Source organism: Oncorhynchus kisutch, linkage group LG9 (genome assembly GCF_002021735.2).
Source record: "Oncorhynchus kisutch isolate 150728-3 linkage group LG9, Okis_V2, whole genome shotgun sequence".
Taxonomy (NCBI): Eukaryota; Metazoa; Chordata; class Actinopteri; order Salmoniformes; family Salmonidae; genus Oncorhynchus; species Oncorhynchus kisutch.
In genome coordinates this window covers 18,842,601-18,864,210 of record NC_034182.2, presented here as the reverse complement: position 1 = coordinate 18,864,210, position 21,610 = coordinate 18,842,601, and the positions used below count along the sequence as shown (strand labels likewise).

The window sequence follows — 21,610 nt, the reverse complement described above, 5'->3', positions numbered from 1 at the left end:
GGGAACGCCCCATCAGTAAGCACCACTGTTAGTCTACACCTGTTGTTTGCGATGCATGTGACTAATTATATATGTTTTTTTAATCCTTTATTTAACTAGGCAAGTCAGTTAAGAAGTTAGTTCTTATTTACAACGATGCTGGGCCAATTGTGCGCCGCCCTATGGGACTCCCAATTACAGCCAGTTGTGATACAGCCTGGATTCGCACCTCTAGCACTGAGATGCAGTGCCTTAGACCGCTGTGCCACAAATACAATGTTATTTTTTGACATAGTGTACATACACACACATACAGTTGAGATGCCATCAGATTCAGTAAATTGGCAAACAAACAAACACACACACACACAGACCTTCTGCGGCGGTCCCTTCTTGTCATTGGCGCTGACCAGGTGGCAGTGTTCTTTGAGCCAGGTGAGATCCTGTAACAATCTCTGGGCTGATGGGCCGTGCTCATGGGGAAGGTAGTGGAGACCTACCAGCAGACGGATTTGGGACTCGCTTAGAGGAGCCTTCCCAACACAAAGCACCCCCCCTGGACTCCTTGGCTGGCCTGGCCCTTGTTGGAACTGGTTGTTGTGGAGTTTCTTCTCTCTCTCCTCTCTGTCTCCTCCCTCACTCCTTCCTTCTTTCTCCCCCCTCCTCACCCCTTCCTCTCCCTCAGGGCTGGAGGGGGGAGGGCTGTCCCCCTGCGGAGGTTCTCTAGGGGGTTTAGGGCGACCTTCTCTGGTGGTGGGGTGACAGTTTTCACTCTCTAGGGTCCCCGACTTTTGACCCGATGACCTCTGGTCTGCCTGTCTGCTCTGGCGACCTGTGGAGAAGTCACACATATAGAACTAGAATGAGTAGAATTATAGAATTACAAGTACAGAATTTGAATGAGTAGAATTCAAATTAGAATTATAGAATTAGAATGAGTAGATTGGTAGAATTAGAATTGACACAGATCTGAATCCACATCAGGATGAACAGTTGAGATCAAGCTGAGTTGAGATCTTTTGAGTACCACCCACACACCCACACACCCACACACACGCACACACACACACAAACAACCTGGCTGCAGTGGTTGGCTGAGCTCTTCCATCCAGTCGTGCAGTGCAGTAGACAGCGCCATCTCTGGACAGTACTGGTGCTCCTCATCTACACACACCAGATATGTACACACACCATGGTTAGGAACACACAAATCAAGATGAAGAATACACATTCACTCACACACACATCATTGTTAGAAACACATACACACACACACTATGGTGAGAAATACACATTCACTCACACACACACACAAAAAAAACACTAATGGATCACTAGTCACTTTCATAATGCCACTTTAATAATGTTTACATATCTTGCAATACTCATCTCATATGTATATACTGTATTTTATACCATCTATTGCATCTTGCCTATGCTGCTCGGTCATTGTGCATCCATATATGATGATACAGACAAATCCTTTACTTAGATTTGTGTGTATTAGGTAGTTGTTGTGGAATTGTTAGATTACTTGTTAGATATTGCTGCACTGTCGGAACTAGAATCACAAGCATTTCGCTACGCTGCTAACCATTTTGATTTGATATGACACACATGGTTTGTCAAAATGTATGGGAAAAGTAGTTCAGTCAGAACTTGAGTAAAATGTATACATTTTTTGCAAAGCAAATATAATGAGCCAGTCAGATCATGTATCACACTGGCCTGACCCCCAACATTCTATCGTAACCCTGGTGATAGCGGTTACCCCTAGGGGTATGGAGGCACTGAGTGTTCTGATTCTCAGCCCACTCACACGCTCCAGTCCTCTCTTTATCTCTCTCACTCCTTCTTTCTCACTCACTCCTTTTTCTCACACTCACCCCCTCTCACACTCACTCCCTCAATTGTCTCTTTATCCTTCTCTTTCTCCTTTACTGTACATCGCTCTTCCATCCTTCCTTTCTGACCTCACTCACTTCATATCTTCTTTTTTTCACCCCTCACTTGTCTTTTTGATCTCATGCTTTTGCGCTTAAATTCTCTTTCCCCTCTTGAATGCATCCCTCTTTCCTTCTCTCTCCCTTCTCCTTTCCTTCTCTCTCCCTAATCCCTCTATGATGTTGTCACTGTGGATAATGTCAGTCTAAGGGTCTACTGCTCTGATAGTGTCAGTGGACCCAGTGTGTGTTTATCGATAACACCCTGTCGCTTATATGTCCAAAAATATTTAGTTGACATCAACCTTCCTCCTCTCTCGCATCTATCCTTCCTCCCTGCCCCCCCCCCTCCCCATCCCTCCTTCCCCCTCCTCTCGCCCCCCTTCCTTCCTTCCTTCCTCCCCCCAATCCCTCTATGATGTTGTCACTGTGGGTAGCGCTAGTCTAAGGGTCTGCTGCTCTGATAGTGTCAGTGTACCCAGTGTGTGTGTGTTTTTCTCTAACACCATGTCACTTATTTGTCCAAAATGTTCCTTGCCTCCTCCCTGCCTCCTCCCTCCCTCACCCACTATCATCCCTCTGCCTCCTTCCCCCTCATCTCTTCCCTCTCCCTCCCTTCCTCCCCCATCCCTCATCCACTCCCCTCCCCTCCTTCACCCCTTTTCTTACCCTTCTTCTCCTCCCTCCCAGTGCGGTACCAAGTCCCCAGCGTGTGCAGGGGTATGTAGTTGGCCTCGAACTCACAGTTGGGGTTAAGTAGCAAGCCCCGGAGTTGGGTGGCAAGCTGGGGGTAGCGACCCTTGAAGGGACCCAGGAAGAGACGTCTGGAATCAGAATCACAATAAGAGTTAACCTAATTCACCAAGTACATTGGCATGTACCAATAATTTGACCTGGTGAAATGGTGCTGACAATGTCTTACAATAAACAAAATATACAGACAAAATATAGAAGACCTTACATTATCTTCTCATCTCATTTCATCTTATCCTACCTGGAGTCGTAGTCATTTGCATGCAGGTTGTCCCACACCAGAGGAGGGCGCTGTAGGACAGACTGTACTTCAGACAGACCCTCCACACTCAGCTCTCTAGAGATGACCTTACTACCTGGGGGGAGAGAATATATTATATATTATAAAATACACGGCTCAAAAAAAATAAAGGGAACACTTAAAACAACACAATGTAAATCCAAGTCAATCACACTTCTGTGAAATCAAACTGTCCACTTAGGAAGCAACACTGATTGACAATAACTATCACATGCTGTTGTGCAAATGGAATAGACAACAGGTGGAAATTATAGGCAATTAGCAAGACACCCCCAATAAAGGAGTGGTTCTGCAGGTGAGCCCTGCAAAATGACCTCCAGCAGGCCACAAATGTGCATGTGTCTGCTCAAACGGTCAGAAACAGACTCCATGAGGGTGGTATGAGGGCCCGACGTCCACAGGTGGGGGTTGTGCTTACAGCCCAACACCGTGCAGGACGTTTGGCATTTGCCAGAGAACACCAAGATTGGCAAATTCGCCACTGGCGCCCTGTGCTCTTCACAGATGAAAGCAGGTTCACACTGAGCACATGTGACAGACGTGACAGTCTGGAGACACCGTGGAGAAAGTTCTGCTGCCTGCAACATCCTCCAGCATGACCGGTTTGGCGGTGGGTCAATCATGGTGTGGGGTGGCATTTCTTTGGGGGGCCGCACAGCTATACATGTGCTCGCCATAGGTAGCCTGACTGCCATTAGGTACCGAGATGAGATCCTCAGACCCCTTGTGAGACCATATGCTGGTGCGGTTGGCCCTGGGTTCCTCCTAATGCAAGACAATGCTAGACCTCATGTGGCTGGAGTGTGTCAGCAGTTCCTGCAAGAGGAAGGCATTGATGCTATGGACTGGCCCGCCCGTTCCCCAGACCTGAATCCAATTGAGCACATCTGGGACATCTTGTCTCGCTCCATCCACCAATGCCACATTGCACCACAGACTGTCCAGGAGTTGGCGGATGCTTTAGTCCAGGTCTGGGAGGAGATCCCTCAGGAGACCATCCGCCACCTCATCAGGAGCATGCCCAGGCGTTGTAGGGAGGTCATACAGGCACGTGGAGGCCACACACACTACTGAGCCTCATTTTGACTTGTTTTAAGGACATTACATCAAAGTTGGATCAGCCTGTAGTGTGGTTTTCCACTTTAATTTTGAGTGTGACTCCAAATCCAGACCTCCATGGGTTGATAAATTAGATGTATTGATAATTGTTGTGTGATTTTGTTGTCAGCACATTCAACTATGCAAAGAAAAAAGTATTTAAAATGAATATTTCATTCATTCAGATCTAGGATGTGTTATTTTAGTGTTCCCTTTATTGTTTTGAGCAGTGTATATTACATATACAGCCAGGTCCATAATTAGTGGCACCCTTCAAAAATATTTGCAAAAAAGATGATAAAATAAATAATACAAATACTGAGCTGTATTGTATGCCCCCCAAAATTTGTAAACAATAAAAAGTTATAAATTTTTATAAAAAAGATAGGTCAAAAGTATTGACACCTCAGTTTCAATACCCCACCTTGCGAGGATAATGGCACATTCTCTAAAATGTTTTTTTGAGATTGGAGAACCCTGTGAGCAATCTAAGATTGAAAAATCTCACTGCTGATCGGTACTTAGCACAGTAGGAGGCCGTTCCTTCTCTTGCTAGAACAAAAGACATACTGTGCTGCGTACCAACCTGGTACTGACGAACCTGACGTTTCTACTTGCAGAATCGCAATGCTCGTTAGTGGCAGATAAATTGACTGAGCCAAAAACCTCCACATGAGAGCAGACAGGAGTGACAACAAAAAGGGGAAAAAAAGGCACTTCTCAGTGTAATCCCACCCATTTCATCAGAAGGATAAGTAGTTAATGAACTCCCCCAAAGTATAGATATACTGTAGAACAGCTAAGGTAATGAAGCGGAGCCAGATGGAATACCTGACTAGCGCAGGGATGCGAGTGCATCATTGCACCTAATTGAGTGGTTTTGCACGTCCGTGACCCATTATTTGCTCTTATGATTCAGAGGCATATGAAAACACTGAAACTGGAAATAGATTTCTCTCAGTAACATATTCAAACAACAAAGAAAATCTTTCTATTTCAAGCCCAGATTGAAGTAGAATTCATTTAACTGTGATCAATCCATGATAAGGACATGCGCATGAATAAACTGGCAGGAGGGAACACGTTATTATGTTGATGGAACACATTTTTATATTGAAAGCATGGTTTTTATGTTGGGGGAATATATTTTTACATTTATTTTAAAAAAAGGAAAGGAAGAAAAATAAGGAGGGAACTGATTAGCCTGGCCTGTTTTTTTCTTCTTCTCACTGACGGGGCTCCGTACAATTGCTAAAACAATAAAGCTACATAATACATATATTTTTTCTATAGCCAGTCTTTACATCTAGCTAAGGAGTTTAATGCTTGAAGAAGGATTTTTTTGTCAGGTTTGATGTACTAGTGCACTAGTTAGTTAGCTAGCAAGCTACACTTCACATGAAACGAATGGGGTGGCAAATCCAGCACAATGCACACAACCAGTTTTCTTGCTAGCTAATGTTAGCATCACCATTTGCCAGTTAGCACAACATAGCTAGCTAGAACAGACAGCTGCTTCGTTCAAAAACGAATGATCGTCCCTGTATATATCCCCTCAAGCAGACACTGATGGCTCTCAAGGAACTACACTGGAAATGCTAACTGAAAAATGTATATCCTGAGGCTGCATTTATTGAAGCTGGAGACTTTAATAAAGAAAATCTGAGGGAAAAAATACTACCAAAATTGTATCAACATCTCCTGTGCTAATCGCTCACCAAGCACTCTTGACCATTGCTACACCCCCTTCTGGGACAGCTACAAGGCAAATCAAATCATGCCTCCCCTTTCCTCCTCCCCTCCTAAGAGCAGAAGCTTAACCTTTTCACATGTGAATTCCAAATATCTCTCTGTGGCAGAGAGTTCCATGTAGTCATGGCTCTATTTAATACTGTGCGTTTTCCAGCCTCTGTTCTGGACCTGGGGACTGTGAAGAGACCTCTGGCTGCAAGACTTGTGTAGTACTGATGAGTATCCGGACTGTGTGCCAACTGCTGGAACAGACAGTTTGGTACCTTTAACCTATCAACACCTCACACACAAGACCAATAGTGATGCAGTCAATCTCTCCTCAACTTTGAGCCAGGAGAGATTGACATGCATACCACTGACATTCGCCCTCCGTGTACATCTAAGTGCAATATGTGATGCTGTTCTGGACCAATGGCAATTTTACTATGTCCTTCTTTGCCCTCACATGACCGCACAACTGGACAGTTGTCCATGTGTGCCAAAACTAGGTCCTGTAGGACATGCCTGGTTGATTTAGATGTTTAGAAAGCAGAGCAACGCCTTATCATGGACAGACCTCTTCCCATTTTAGCAACCATTGTGTCTATCTATATGTTTTGACCATGGTAGATTGCTATCTAGGGTTACACTCAGGAGTTTTGTCTCCTCAACTTGCTCAATAGCCACGGGTCAGTGGAAGGTCATTAGTAGAAACAGAAAACAATGATGGGCAAAGCCGGCTGCCCTGCGGTACACCCCACTCAACCAAATTTGCAATAGAGAAGCTTTTTTCGAAAAGTTTTCCAAGCACCGGCAAGAGGCTGTTTGAACTATTAAAGGGTGCTTTGCTATTCTTGGGCAGCGTAATGACCTTTGCCTTCCCCCAGGCCTGAGGTCACACACCGTATTCCAGGCTTAAATTGAAGATGTTGCAAAAAGGAGTCGCAATGTATTCCACTACCAACTTCAGAAATGTACCATGCAGATTGTCAGTACTAGGTGGCTTGTCCTTATTTATAGATAACACCAATTTCGTTACCTCTTCCACACCAACTTCGCGGAACTCAAAACTACAGTGCTTGTATTTCATTATTTAGTTCGTTATGCATAAATATGAAGGCTCAGCTTTTTTTGATTGCATGTCATGCTTAAGTCCGCATATCTTGTCAACAAATAAAGTTATTAAAGTGGTTGGCAATATCAAAGGGTTTTGTTATGAACAAGTCTGCCTCAATTCGCTTATTTGCCTAGAATTTCATTTAAGGTACTCCAAATCTTTTTACTATCATTCTTTATATAATTTCTTTGTTCCATAGAATACTTTCTTCTTCTTTTTGTTTAGTTACAATGCCATCAGAAACTATTCATACCCTTTGATTTACAGGGAATTCGGGAACTATTCAGACCCCTTCCCCACATTTTGTTGTGTTACAGCCTTTTTTCAACATGAAAACATGTTTGCAGAAATTTTTGCATATGGCCTCCCGAGTGGTGCAGTGGTCTAAGTCATTGCGTCGCAGTGCTTGAGGCGTCACTACAGACTCCTGGTTCGATCCCAGGCTGTATCACAACTGGCAGTGACCGGGAGTCCCATAGGCGTCGTGAGGGTTTGGTCGTCTGTTGAATGGTGTTTCGTCTGACACATTGGTGCAGCTGGCTTCCGGGTTAAGTGGGCGGGTGTTAAGAAGCGCAGTTTGGCGGGTGATGTTTTGTAGGACGCATGACTCAACCGTCGCCTCTCCAAAGCCTGTTGGGGAGTTGCAGCGATGAGACAGGATTGCAATTGGATATCACAAAATTGGATAAAAAAAAGTTTTATTAAATAAAAAAATGTTGCCACGTTTATGAAAAATGAAATACAGAAATCGAATTTACATAAGTATTCACACCTGAGTCAATACTTTGCAGAAGCACCAATTATTAGAAGCACCAATTTATTCTTCAAGCTCTGTCAAATGAGTTGTTAACCATTGCTAGACAACCATTTTCAGGTTTTGCCTGAACATTTTTAAGTAGATTTAAGTCAAAACTGTAACTCGGTCACACAGGAACATTCACCGTCTTCTTGGTATGCAACTCCAGTGTATATTTGGCCTTGTGTTTTAGGTTATTGTCCTGCTGAAAGGTGAATTCATCTCTTAGTGTCTAGTGGAAAGCAGACTGAACCAGATCTTCCTCTAGGATTTTGCCTGTACTTAGTTCCATTTCTTTTTTATCCTGAAAAACTCCCCAGTCCTTAACGATTACAAGCATACCCATAACATGATGCAGCCACTACTGTGCTTGAAAATATGGAGAGTGGTAGTCAGTAATGTGTTGTATTGGATTAGCCCCAAACATAACACTTTGTATTCACAACAAAAAGTGAATTGCTTTGTCACATTTTTTTTGCAGTTTTACTTTAATGCCTTGTTGCAAATAGGAATCATGTTTTGGAATAATTGTATTTTCAACAGGCTTCCTTCTTTTCACTCAATTAGGTTAGTATTGTGGAGTAACTACAATGTTGTTGATCCATCCTCAGTTATCCTATCACAGCCATTAAACCCAATGGTAAAATCCCTGAGATGTTTCCCTTCCTCTCCGGCAACTGAGTTAGGAAGGACACCTGTATCGTTGTAGTGACTTGTGTATTGATACACCATCCAACGTGTAATTAATAACCACCATGCTCAAAGGGATATTCAATATCTGCTTTTTTATTTTTACCCATCTACCAATAGGTGCCCTTCTTTGCGAGACATTGGAAAACCTCCTTGGTCTTTGTGGTTTAATCAGCGTTTCAAATTTGCTGCTCGACTTAAGGACCTTACAGATAATTGTATGAGTTGGGTACAAAGATGAGGTAGTCATTCAAAATCATGTGAAACACTATTATTGCACAGTGTGAGTCCATGCAACTTAGTTTTTAACCTAATCAAATGTTTACTCCTGAACTTATTAAGCCTTGCCATAACACAGGAGTTGAATACTTATTGACTCAAGATATTTCAGCTTTTCATTTTTTATTTAATTAATTACATTTGTAAAAAAACTTCTGAAGACACTGTATATTTTGTCAATTTACTGTATGTTTGCCAATCTGCTGTGTTGTCAGACTTATTTGCTATTCCCTTTGCCTCATTCCTCTCAGCCATACAGTTTTAAAATTCTTCATCTATGCATGGGGATTTGGCAGTTCTAACAGTCAGTTTCTTGATGGGCGCATAAGTAACCAGAAGAAACCAATTTCCTAAATACTTCAATTGTGGAGTCAGGTTGTTCCTCATCACACACATCAGACCAACAAATATTTTTCACAACTATGACATCGCAAAACCTCTTGTATGATTGCTTATACTCCACTTTAGGTCCAGTCTTTGGAACTTAGTTTTTTCTAGATATGGCTATTATATTATGATCACTATGGATCACTATCCAATGGGTCTGGATACTGCTTCAGGGAAGATTTTGGGCGCATTAGTAAAGATGTGGTCAATCCATGTGGATGACTTAGTTCCAGTTCTGTTTGTAAATACCCTGGTATGTTGACTGACAACCTGAACCAGATTGCAAGTATTATTTACTGCTTGAGTGGACAACTTGGTGACAACCAGTCAATCTTTTGGTCACCCAGACAATATACCCCTCTGTTGATGTCACATACATTATCGAGTATTTCACACAGTCCAAATACTGACGTTTAGCATTCAGTGGTCTATAGCAACTTCCTATGCGCATAGGCTTTAGGGGAGGCAGATTAACCTGTAGACATCTGACATGAGATCCTCTAACACTGAACCTAAACCAGCTGCGCGCGTGAGCCATCGTGCATGAATTGATTTTGTTCCCCCACACCAAACACAATCACAACACGCAGGTTAAAATATAAAAAACTCTGAACCAATTATATTAATTTGGGGACAGGTCGAAAAGCATTAAACATGTATGGCAATTCAGCTATCTAGCTTGCACTTGCTAGCTAATTTGTCCTATCTAGCTAGCTAATTTGTCCTGGGATATAAACATTGAGTTGTTATTTTACCTGAAATGCACAAAATAGTTTAATCTTGGCTTCATCAGACCAGAAAATCTTGAGCAGGCTGTCATGTGCCTTTCACTGTGGAGTGGCTCCATCTGGCCACTCTACCATAAAGGCCTGATTGGTGGAGTGCTGCAGAGATGGTTGTCCTTCTGGAAGGTTCTCCCATCTCCACAGAGGAACTCTGGAGCCCTGTCAGAGTGACCATCGGGTTCTTGGTCAGCTCCCTGACCAAGGCCCTTCTCCCCCGATTGTTCAATTTCTTTAACCTCATGGCTTGGTGCAGACATGCATTGTCAACTGTGGGACCTTATGTAGACAGGTGTATGCTTTTCCAAATCATGTGCAATCAATTGAATTTACCACAGGTGGACTCCAATCAAGTTGTAGAAACATGTAAAGGATGATAAATTGAAACAGGATGCACCTGAGCTCAATTTTTCCGAGTCTCATAGCAAAGGGTCTGAATACCTCTGTAAATAAGGTTCTGTACTTTTTCTAAATTTTCAAAATATATATATTTTTAACTATTTGCTTTGTCATTATGGGGTATTGTGTGTAGATTGATGAGGAACATTTTTTCTTGAATCCATTTTAGAATAAGGCTGTAACGTAACAAAATGTGGGAAAAGTTGTGGGGTCTGAATACACTATGTTAATATGGGCAATTTTTTGTATATTTCTGGTTTTCTTGTTTGTTTTTAGTACCATTCGGAGAGGCTGATCCAAGGTAAACATGTGTGATGGAAAAATTACCCGATTTGTTTGATATAAATCATTTGCAATTAATACAAATAGGAGGATATTTCTGTCCTGTTACACTGTACCCAAACCGGCCACGTGCCATTGTGTGCAAATTGATTTTGTCCCCCTACACCAAACGATCAAGACACGCAGGTTAAAATATCAAAACAAACTCTGAACCAATTATATTAATTTGGGGACAGGTCAAAAAGGCAATTTAGCTATCTAGCTTGCAGTTGCTAGCTAATTTGTCCTATTTAGCTAGCTTGCTGTTACCCGACACATGAGCCTAGACCCACTAAAATTTGAGGTAGGTCTGATTTTCAAAATAGGGGCCCCACGAAAATTTGTGCTCAGCTCCCCTGTACTCCCTGTTCACCCATGAATGCGTGGCAACACACGTCTCCAACTCAATCCTCAAGTTTGCAGATGACACAAAAGTGGTAGGCCTTATCACGAAAAACGATGGGACAGTCTACAGGGAGGAGGTGAGGGCACTGACCTCTACGTCAACAAAACGAAAGAACTGATTGTGGACCTCAGGAGAGAGCAAAGAGAGCACGCTCACCCACACTGAGTCCGCAGTGGAGAAGGTGAAACGCTTCAAGTTCCTTGGTGTGCACATCACTGACAACCTGAAATGGTCCATCCACACAGTGTGGTGAAGAACCTCAAGAGGCAGAATAAATTTGGCTTGACCCCTAAGACCCTCACAAAGTTATACTTGTCCACCATTGAGAGCATTCTGAGGGATGTATCACCACCTGGTAAAGAGGGTGGTGCGGTCAGCCCAATGAATCACCAGGGGTACACTGCCTGCCCTCCACGACATCTACAGCACCCAGTGTCACAGTAAGGCCAAGAAGATGATCAAGGACCTCAGTCACCCAAGCCACAGCCTATTCACCCTGCTACCATCTAAAAAGCGGAGACAGTACAGGTGCATCGAAACTGGGAACAAGAGACTGAAAAACCTGTACAGTACATAATCATTGAACACTGGTAACTTCAGTAATGTTTATATACTGTAAAATGTGAAATGTCAGAATAATAGTAGAGAAAATAATTTATTTCAGCTTTTATTTCTTTCATCACATTCCCAGTGGGTCAGAAGGAAGGAAGGAAGGAAGGAAGGAAGGAAGGAAGTAAGTAAGTAAGTAAGTAAGTAAGTAAGTAAGTAAGTAAGTAAGTAAGTAAGTAAGTAAGTAAGTAAGTAAGTAAGTAAGTAAGTAAGTAAGTAAGTAAGTAAGTAAGTAAGTAAGTAAGTAAGTAAGTAAGTAAGTAAGTAAGTAAGTAAGTAAGTAAGTAAGTAAGTAAGTAAGTAAGTAAGTAAGTAAGTAAGTAAGTAAGTAAGTAAGTAAGTAAGTGTATGTATGTATGTATGGAACATACACTCAATTGGAATTTGGTAGCATTGCCTTTAAATTGTTGAACTTGGGTCACATGTTTTGGGAAGCCTTCCACAAGCTTCCCATAATAAGTTGGGTGAATTTTGTCCCATTCATCCTGACAGAGCTGGGGTAACTGAGTCAGGTTTGTAGGCCTCCCTGCTAGCAAACGCTTTTTCAGTTCTGCCCACACATTTTTTATGGGATTGAGGTCCGTGCTTTGTGATGACCACTCCAATACCTTGACTTTGTTGTCCTTAAGCCATTTTGCCACAACTTTGGAAGTATGCTTGGGGTCATTGTCCATTTGGAAGACCCATTTGCGACCAAGATTTAACTTCCTGACTGATGTTTTGAGATGTTGCTTCAATATATCCACATAATTTTCCTTCCTCATGATGCGCCATCTATTTTGTGAAGTGCACCAGTCCCTCCTGCAGCAAAGCACCCCCACAACATGATGCTGCCACCCCCGTTCTTCACAATTGGGATGGTGTTCTTCGGCTTGCAAGCCTCCCCTTTATCCTCTAAACAGAACGATGGTCATTATGGCTAAACAGTTCTATTTTTGTTTCATCAGACCAGAGGACATTTCTCAAAAAAGTACGATCTTTGTCCCCATGTGCAGTTGCAAACCATAGTCTGGCTTTATGGCGGATTTGGAGATGTGGCTTCTTCCTTGTTGAGCGGTCTTTCAGGATATGTTGAAAAAGGACTCGTTTTACTGTGGAAATAGATACTTTTGTACCGGTATCCTCCAGCATCTTCACAAAGTCCTTTGCTGTTGTTCTGGGATCTATTTACTTTTTGAACCAAAGTACGTTCATCTCTAGGAGACAGAACGCGTCTCTCTCCTGAGCAGTATGATGGCTGAGTGGTCCCATGGTGTTTATACTTGCGTACTATTGTTTGTAAAGATGAACGTGGTACCTTCAGGTGTTTGGAAATTGCTCCCAATGATGAACCAGACTTGTGGAGGTCTACAATTTTTTTCTGGAGTCTTGGCTGATTTGAAGTTTGAAGGCAGGCCTTGAAATACATCCATAGGTAGACCTCCAATTGACTCAAATGATGTCAATTATCCAATCAGAAGCGTCTAAAGCCATGACATAATTTTCTGGAATTTTCCAAGCTGTTTAAAGCCACAGTCAACTTAGTGCATGTAAACTTCTGACCCACTGGAATTGTGATACAGTGAAATAATCTGTCTGTAAACAATTGTTGGAAAAATTACTTGTGTCATGCACAAAGTAGATGTCCTAACCAACTTGCCAAAACTATAGTTTGTTAACAAGAAATTTGTGGAGTGGTTGAAAAACTAGTCTAATGACTCCAACCTAAGTGTATGTAAACTTCCGACTTCAACTGTTTGTGATGAGTCAAAAATGTTTCAAAAAGGGTTAACGCAGACAGTAAAATAGTTAACCAAATAGCTACCGACCAACTATTTAGCAGGCTTATGACTTGGGGGTAGAAGCTTTTCAGGGTCCTGTTGGTTCCAGACTTTGTGCATCAGTACCACTTGCTGTGTGGCAGCAGAGAGAACAGTCTATGACTTGGGTGGCTGGAGTCTGACAATGTTTATGGCCTTCGTCTGACAGCGCCTTTGTACAGACGTCTTGAATGGCAGGGAGCTCAGCCAAGTACGCACTACCCTCTAACACCTTGAAGTCGGATACCAAGCGGTTGCCATACCGAGCGGTGAAGCATCCAGTCAAGATGCTCTCAATTGTGCAGTTGTAGAACTTTGAGGATATGAGGGCCCATGACAAATATTTTTTGGGGGAAGAGGAATTGCCATGCCCTCTTCACAACTGCGTTGGCGTGTATGGAACATGATAGATCCTTAGTGATGTAGACACCGAAGATCTTGAAGCTCTCGACCCGCTCAACTTCAGCTCCGTCAATGGAGATTGGGGCATGCTTGGGCCTCCGTTACCTGTAGTCCATGATCAGCTCCTTTGTCTTGCTGACATTGAGGGTGAGGTTGTTTTTTGGCACCATTTTGCCAGGCCTCCTTCCTATAGGCTGTCCATCGTAGTCGGTGATCAGGTCTAGCATCGTCGTGTATTCGGCAAACTTAATGATGGTGTTGGAGTCATGCTCGGCCACGCAGTCATGGGTGAACAGGAAGTACAGGAGTGGACTAAGTATCGAGGGTCAGCGTGGGGAATGTGTTGTTGCCTGCCCTCACAACCTGGGATGTCGCATCAGGAATTACAGGATCCTGTTGCAGAGGGAGGTGTTCAGTCCCAGGGTCCTTAGGTTAGTGATGAGCTGGGAGGGCACTATGGTGTTGAAAGCTGAGCTGTAGTCAATGAACAGCATTCTCACATAGGTGTTCCCTTTCTCCAAGTGGGAAAGGACAGTGTGGAATGCAATAGAGATTGTTAACTGTGGTTCTGTAGGGGCAGTATGCGAATTGGAGTGGGTCTAGGGTATCCGGGAGGATACTGCTAATGTGAGCCATGACAAGCCTTTCAAAGCCCTTCATGGCTACCGATGTGAGTGCTACGGGGCGGTAATCATTTAGGCAGGTTACCTTCGCTTCCTTGGGCACAGGGACTATGGTGGTCTGCTTGAAACATGTCAGTATTACAGACTCAGACAGGGAGAGGTTGAAAATGACAGTGAAGACACTTGCCAGTTTGTCCGCGTATATGCCTTGAGTACACGTCTTGGTAATCTGTCTGGCTTTGTGAATGTTGACCTGTTTGGTCTTGCTCACATCGGCTACAGAAAGCGTTATCACACAGTCGTCCAGAACAGCTGGTGCTCTCGTGTATGCTTCAGTGGTGCTTGCCCCGAAGCAAGCATAAAAGGCATTTAGCTCGTCTGGTAGGCTTGCGTCACTGGGCAGCTTGTGGCTGGGTTTCCCTTTGTAGCCCGTAATAGTTTTCGAGCCCTGCCACATCCGACGAGAGTCAGAGCCGGCGTAGTAGGATTCAATCTTAATCCTGTATTGACGCTTTGTTTGTTTGATGGTACGTCTGCGGGCACAGCAGGATTTCTTATAAGCGTCTGGATTAGTGTCCTGCTCCTTGAAAAAGAGGCAGCTCTAGCCTCAATGCGGATGTTGCCTGTAATCTATGGCTTCTGGTTGTGATATGTACGTACGGTCACTGTGGGGATGATGACGTCAATGCACTTATTGATGAAGCCCGTGACTGAGATGGTATATTCCTCAATGCCATTGGATGAATCCTGGAACATATTCCAGTCTGTGCTAGCAAAACAGTCCTGTAGCGTAGCATCCGCGTCATCTGACCAATTCCGTATTGAGCGAGTCACTGGTACTTCCTGTTTTAGTTTTTGCTTGTAAAGCAGGAATCAGGAGGTTAGCATTATGGTCAGATTTGCCATGGAGGGCAGGGGAGAGACTTGTATCTCTGTGTGTGGAGTAAGGGTGGTCTCAAGTTTGTTTTTCTCCTCTGGTTGCACATGTTACATGCTGGTAGAAATGAGGTCAAACGGATTTAAGTTTGCCTACATTAAAGTCCCCGGCCACTAGGAGTGACGCTTCTGGATGAGCATTTTCTTGTTTGCTTATGGCCTTATACAGCTCGTTGAGTGCGGTCTTAGTGCCATTATCGGTTTGTGGTGGTAACTATAGATGGACTCGGTCTCATGGACTCGTTAAAGGAAAAAGCTTCTTCCAGTTTGAGGTGAGTAGTCACTGTTCTGATGTATAGAAATTATTTTCGGTCATAAGACACGGTAGCAGCAACATGAAGTACAAAATAAGTAAAAAGTTACAAACAACACAAAAAAAACGAACAAAATAGCACAGTTGGTTAGGAGCATGTGAAACGTCATCCATCTTCTCCGGTGCGATTTTGCTGCTATCTTACAGTTGAAGCAATCATCAATTCACTACCCTGGGCTACACAATTCACTACCCAGTAATGACGTCATTCCTCATTAAAGAGACAGCGCACACTCTGCAGTCATGTCAATAAGCCAAGGCTACATCTTTATTTACCCACTTTATCAATAGAGATTTATAATTACATTTGAGTCATATAGCAAACACTTCTCTAGAGCGACTTCCAGTTAGTGCATTCATCTGAAGACAGCGAGGTGAAACAACCACCTACCACAGTCATAGTAAGAAAATTGTTCCTCAATAAAAAAGGTAGCTATCAGCAAAGTCAGAGCTAGCAAGAAGGAAAAGACTCAAGTGCGAGTGTTAGTTCACGAAAGGCTTTTATTTAAAAAAAAATCATAAATGATTACCATTATGTTGTTCTTTAGTTAGATTTTTTTTTGACCAAAGTCTGATTATACAATTGATTCATTAACCTCTCTGGGATATGTGGGACGGTAGTATCCCACCTCAACAACAGCCAGTGAAATTGCAGGGCGCCAAATTCCAAAACAACAGAAATCCCATAATTAAACTTCCTCAAACATACAAGTATTTTACAACATTTTAAAGATAAACTTGTTATAAATCCAGCCACAGTGTCCGATTTCAAAAAGGCTTTACGACGAAAGCACACCAAACGATTATGTTAGGTCAGTACCTAGTCACAGAAAAACACAGCCATTTTTCAAGCCAAATGAGAGTCACAAAAAGCACAAATAGAGATAAAATGAATCACTAACCCTTTGATGATCTTCAGCAGATGACACTCATAGGACTTCATGTTACACAATACATTTATGTTTTGTTCGATAAAGTTCATATTTATATCCAAAAACCTCAGTTTACATTGGCGCGTTACGTTAAGTAATGTTTTGCTTCCAAAACATCTGGTGATTTTGCAGAGAGCCACATCAATTTACAGAAATACTCATCATAAATGTTGATGAAAATACAAGTGTTATGCATGGACCTTTAGATAAACTTCTCCTTAATGCAACCGCTGTGTCAGATTTCAAAAAAGCTTTACCGAAAAAGCACACCATGCAATAATCTGAGTACAGCGCTCAGAAGGAAACCACCACTGCATGGCCAAAGCCCTATTTCCATGTCATCTGACCATAGAAGGAGGGAGAGCGAGAGAGGGAAGGTAGTGGGAGAGCGAAAGAGATAGAGATTGGGAATTATCATGCCATATCATTGTAATTTACAGAATATAAACATTTTTTTTTAATCTAAAGGATAGAAAGCCTGTCTGTGTCTCACCGGTCCATATGATAGAGATGTTAGGCAGCAGGTCCTCTCCAACAGTCATCAAATATGGAGACTTAGATACACTGGGAGAACATAGAGAGCCACAGTACTCTAGAGAGAGGAGTGGAGAGAGGGAGGGAGGAGTGAGGGTGAGCGAGGGAAAGAGGAGAGTAACACAATATCAGTATGCAATTACTTAATTAGAAGAGAAGCAGTGGAGACTCTTCAGAGGAGGTACATCATCCTCAGTGATTTTCAGAATGTTTTAAATTGTAAAATTTAAAATTTAAAGTTTTTCATTTTTAGATTAAACTATACTTAATATATTCATGTCAGCAAATAATTGATTCACTTCTTTGGGATAGGGGGCGGTATTTTGACGTCCGGATGAAAAGCGTGCCCAAAGTAAACTGCCTGCTACTCAGGCCCAGAAGCAAAGATATGCATATAATTGGTAGATATGGATAGGAAACGCTCTAAAGTTTCTAAAACTGTTAAGATAATGTCTGTGAGTATAACAGAACTGAAATGGCAGGCGAAACACCAAGGACAAACGATCCCCCCCCCAAAAAAAATAATCCTAGCACTGATTTCAATGGCTGGCACTTTTATAATAGGGCGAAATCATGCCCGATTGCAGTTCCTAGGGCTTTCACTAGATGTCAACATTCTATAGAAAGAGTTTCAGGCTGGTTTTGGAAAAATGAGCCAGGAATTGTAGTTTTTCTAGGTGGCTTCTATTTTGGCTGTAGTGTTTCCAAGCGTGTGAATGGGGAGGCGTTCTTTGGTATTTTTCTACGGTGAAGACAATAACGATTCTCCGTCTTAAATTGTATTGTTTATTTGCGTATTAGGGTACCTAAGGTTTGATTATACATTTTGATTGACTTGTTTGTATAAATTAATTGGTAACGTTTGGGATTAATTTTGTATGCATTTTGAAGGAGGGAAACCGAGTGGATTATTGACTGAAGCGCGCCAGCTAAACTGAGTTTTCATGGATATAGAGGACTATCGAACAAAATTACCATTTGTAATGTAACTGGGACCTTTGAGTGCCAACAGAAGATCTTCAAAGGAAAGGCATATATTATATCGCTATTTCTGACTTTTGTGTCGCAACTCCCTGGTTGAAAATGTTTTGTTATGCATTTGTGTGCTGGGCGCTGTCCTCAGATAATCGTATGGTTTGCTTTCGCCGTAAAGCCCTTTTGAAATCTGACACGGCGGCTGGATTAACAACAAGTTAAGCTTTATTTTGATGTATTGCACTTGTGATTTCATGGAAGTTTAAGATTTACAGTAATTAAATTTGAATTTGGCACTCTGCCATTTCACCGGATGTTGGCCAGGTGGGAACGCTACCGTCCCACGTATCTGTAAGAAATGAAAACACTATGTTTTGCAATGAAGGTCTACAGTTGCCTCAACAGCACTCTGTAGGGTAGCACCATGGTGTATCCTCCTCAGGGTACATTGACTTCAATACAAAACCTAGGAGGCTCATGGTTCTAACCCACTTCCATAGACTTCCATAGTAATTATGATGACGTCCTCCAACCTATCAGAGCTCTTGCAGCATGAACTGAGATGTTGTCCAAACAATCAAAGGTTCAGAGAATTAATCTAGTACTGAAAGAAGAATTTCATTCAAAATGAAGGAAAAGCAAGAGAGAGTCATTTTTTTCACTTTCAGTTTCACTTACTTAGCTAGCAAATGCAGCAAGCTAGTTTAGCCTACTCAGACACCCTGCTCAAACAGAGGGATGCTATGTTAGCTAGCTGGCTATGACTATCCAACACAACACTGGAACTCTTCCAAGTCAAGGTATCCTTTTGGTTTTACTAACTTATTGCCACGGGGCCCCGCCGGTGTAAGTGCTAAACTGCTTACTGACTGTACACTAACGTTACTGCATGATTATAGTGGGTTTACTAACATGTTAGTTCTATTAGCTATGTTGACTATGATGTTACTTCAGCTAATGTGGTGACAATGATGTAGGCTGTGTGTAGCGGTTATGTGTAGCGGTCTGGCTTTGGAAAGTTTTGTTTCGCCTGATCAGCATTCGACTACAGGTTCAAAATAGCCAGAAACAAAGTACTTTCTTCTGAAACTAGTCAGTCTATTCTTGTTCTGAGAAATTAAGGCTATTCCATGTGAGAAATTGCCAAGAAACTGAACATCTCGTACAACGCTGTGTAGTACTCTCAGTACCTTCACAGAACAGCGCAAAATGGCTCTAACCAGATTAGAAAGAGGAGTGGGAGGCACCGGTGCACAAGTACACTAGATTGTCTAGTTTGAGAAACAGATGCCTCACAAGTCTCAATGTCAACAGTAAAGAGGCGACTGAGATGCGGGCCAGTTTCTTGGCAATTTCTTGCATGGAAAAGCCTTAATTTCTCAGAACGAGAATAGACTGATGAGTTTCAGAAGAAAGGTCTTTGTTTCTGCCCATTTTGAGCCTGTAATCGAACCCACAAATGCTGATGCTCCAGATAGTCAACTAGTCTAAAGGCCAGTTCTATTACTCTTTAATCAGGGCAACAGTTTTCAGCTGTGCTAACATAATTGCAAAAGAGTTATCTAATGATCAATTAGCCTTTTCAAATTATAAACTTGGATTAGCTAACACAACATGTCATTGGAACACAGGAGTGATGATTGCTGATAAATGGGCCTCTGCGCCTTTGTAAATAAGAATTTGTTCTTAACTGACTTGCCTGGTTAAATAAATGTCAAATAAAATAAATACATTTAAAATGTGGCTGCTATGAACGTTAACTGTGTTTACATGTTATCAGGGGTGTACTTCTTGCACATCATTACAACACTGTATATGGCCATAATATGACATTTGCAATGTCTCTATTTCTTTTGGAACTTTGTTGTTGTTGGTGGTGTGTGTGTGTGAGAGAGAGAAAGGACACTACACACATCTCAACTACACACCTGTTGGACAAAACAGGAAGACGGGCGGCTCTCCCAGGAATCGGTAGATCTCATTGGCAACTGAAACCTGGGCGTGAGCGAATGAGGAGAAGGCTTGACTGTCAGCTTGACACAGGGAGTGGTCTATGTCATCAAAAAGGATCGCAAATGCCTGGCAACCCAACTTCGACACCTACAGAGAGGAGAGATAGTAAGGCAGGGGTGTAGGTATGCGTGTGCATGCCTATGTGCGCATGCAAGTGTGTGTAGGTGCATGTATGTACCTGTCGTAGCTTGCGTTTAAGCAGGGAGAGGTCGCAGGAAGAAGAGAAGACAATGTCTTGACCAGGAGAGAGAGAGTACACAAACCTCAGACCTCTCTTCTCTGACTCTACTATCAAAGTACGCAACTGACCTGCAAGAGAGGAGTGAGGAGGAGTGGAGAAAACAAGGACAGCACCAGGAGAGATACATTTAGTTTAAAGCAAAAGTGAGAGATGGAGGGAAAAGGACAGAGTGAGGAGAGAAGGTGAGATGAGGGTATGGGGAGATGGTTGGGAAGGTGGACTAAAAGAGAGATGTTAACTAATAAATGAAGGGATGAAGAGATGGATGAGTGAGGGATGGGGAGATCCCTTACCCTCCTCTTCAGGGGAGTAGACCTCTCTCCAGAGTAGTCTGTGTTTCAGATCATCTTTAGGACCGTACAGATAGGTGTTCAACTCCCACCTCTGCATCCTAACAGAGAGAAAGGGAGAGAGTTCTTTACAGTGATATTGACCTAGTGTCAGTTTCTGGAAATCATTTTGATATCATGGACAGTCAAGTCCTTGCACCAATAGCTCTGTCTATACATTTGAGAGTTGATACATTTCTCCAGGCCCATCCCTCAGCTTTTTACCAAAACAAAGTCAACCACCGCTTTCTTTTTGTTTCAACTGCAGATCATACTCACTCCCTCCTTATCCCTTTCCATGTCCTCCTATGTCAACCATACAGATTTAGGATCTTAATTTGAGCCGGTTTGCTACAGAAGGAAAATAAACCTGCAGCAACCGGAAATGTTAACTATGTGGATAAAATTAAAATGGACACATTTGTATAGATTGATAAAAGTCTGTCATTACAATCTTCAGAAGCCTTTTTAAACCTCTAGTACACAGCATGTTTAAAATGTCATGCATTGCAGGAAAGTTATCCTGCAACAGGGTGATCAAATTAAGATCCTACATCTGTATGTTACCTTTCTGTTTGTCACAAAGTACTCACCACTGGAAAAGGACCTTCCGCTGCTCCATAGACCAGGGCCTCCCATAGAACCCTGAGACACAGACAAGCACACGAAAGAGAGAGACATTAATGCTAGTGTACAATTAAGCAGTGTTGCCATTCAGACCTATATTCATGTTAGTACATGCACAGTATTTGTTCATGGACACGCATTGGTGAAGTGGCCATACCCTGGTGGAACCAGCCTGATCTCTGCATTCACCATTCTATTTCACTTGGCGTATCTGTATGACCTTTCCCCAATAGATGGGGGTTTGGAATAAATTAGAAAAGGACCGGTCCAATCAGCATCCTCAGAAACAATGGGT

General features: G+C 42.5%; 1 protein-coding gene across 2 annotated transcripts in view; it reads right to left on the bottom strand.

The window, feature by feature from the left end:
- Positions 1–21,610, bottom strand: part of si:dkey-183c6.8 (protein O-GlcNAcase) — a 53,593-nt gene that overhangs the window by 22,417 nt on the left and 9,566 nt on the right. The window contains exons 2-10 of one of the 2 annotated variants that reach the window (XM_020491237.2): positions 21,282–21,333; positions 20,653–20,750; positions 20,297–20,427; positions 20,034–20,205; positions 17,090–17,188; positions 2,917–3,031; positions 2,592–2,746; positions 1,057–1,143; positions 354–811 (exon numbers count right to left, since the gene is read on the bottom strand). In XM_020491237.2, the coding sequence (XP_020346826.1) occupies positions 354–811; positions 1,057–1,143; positions 2,592–2,746; positions 2,917–3,031; positions 17,090–17,188; positions 20,034–20,205; positions 20,297–20,427; positions 20,653–20,750; positions 21,282–21,333 (1,367 nt within the window). The remainder of the gene's footprint in view (positions 1–353; positions 812–1,056; positions 1,144–2,591; positions 2,747–2,916; positions 3,032–17,089; positions 17,189–20,033; positions 20,206–20,296; positions 20,428–20,652; positions 20,751–21,281; positions 21,334–21,610) is intronic. The other variant, XM_020491238.2, reaches the window with a different exon arrangement.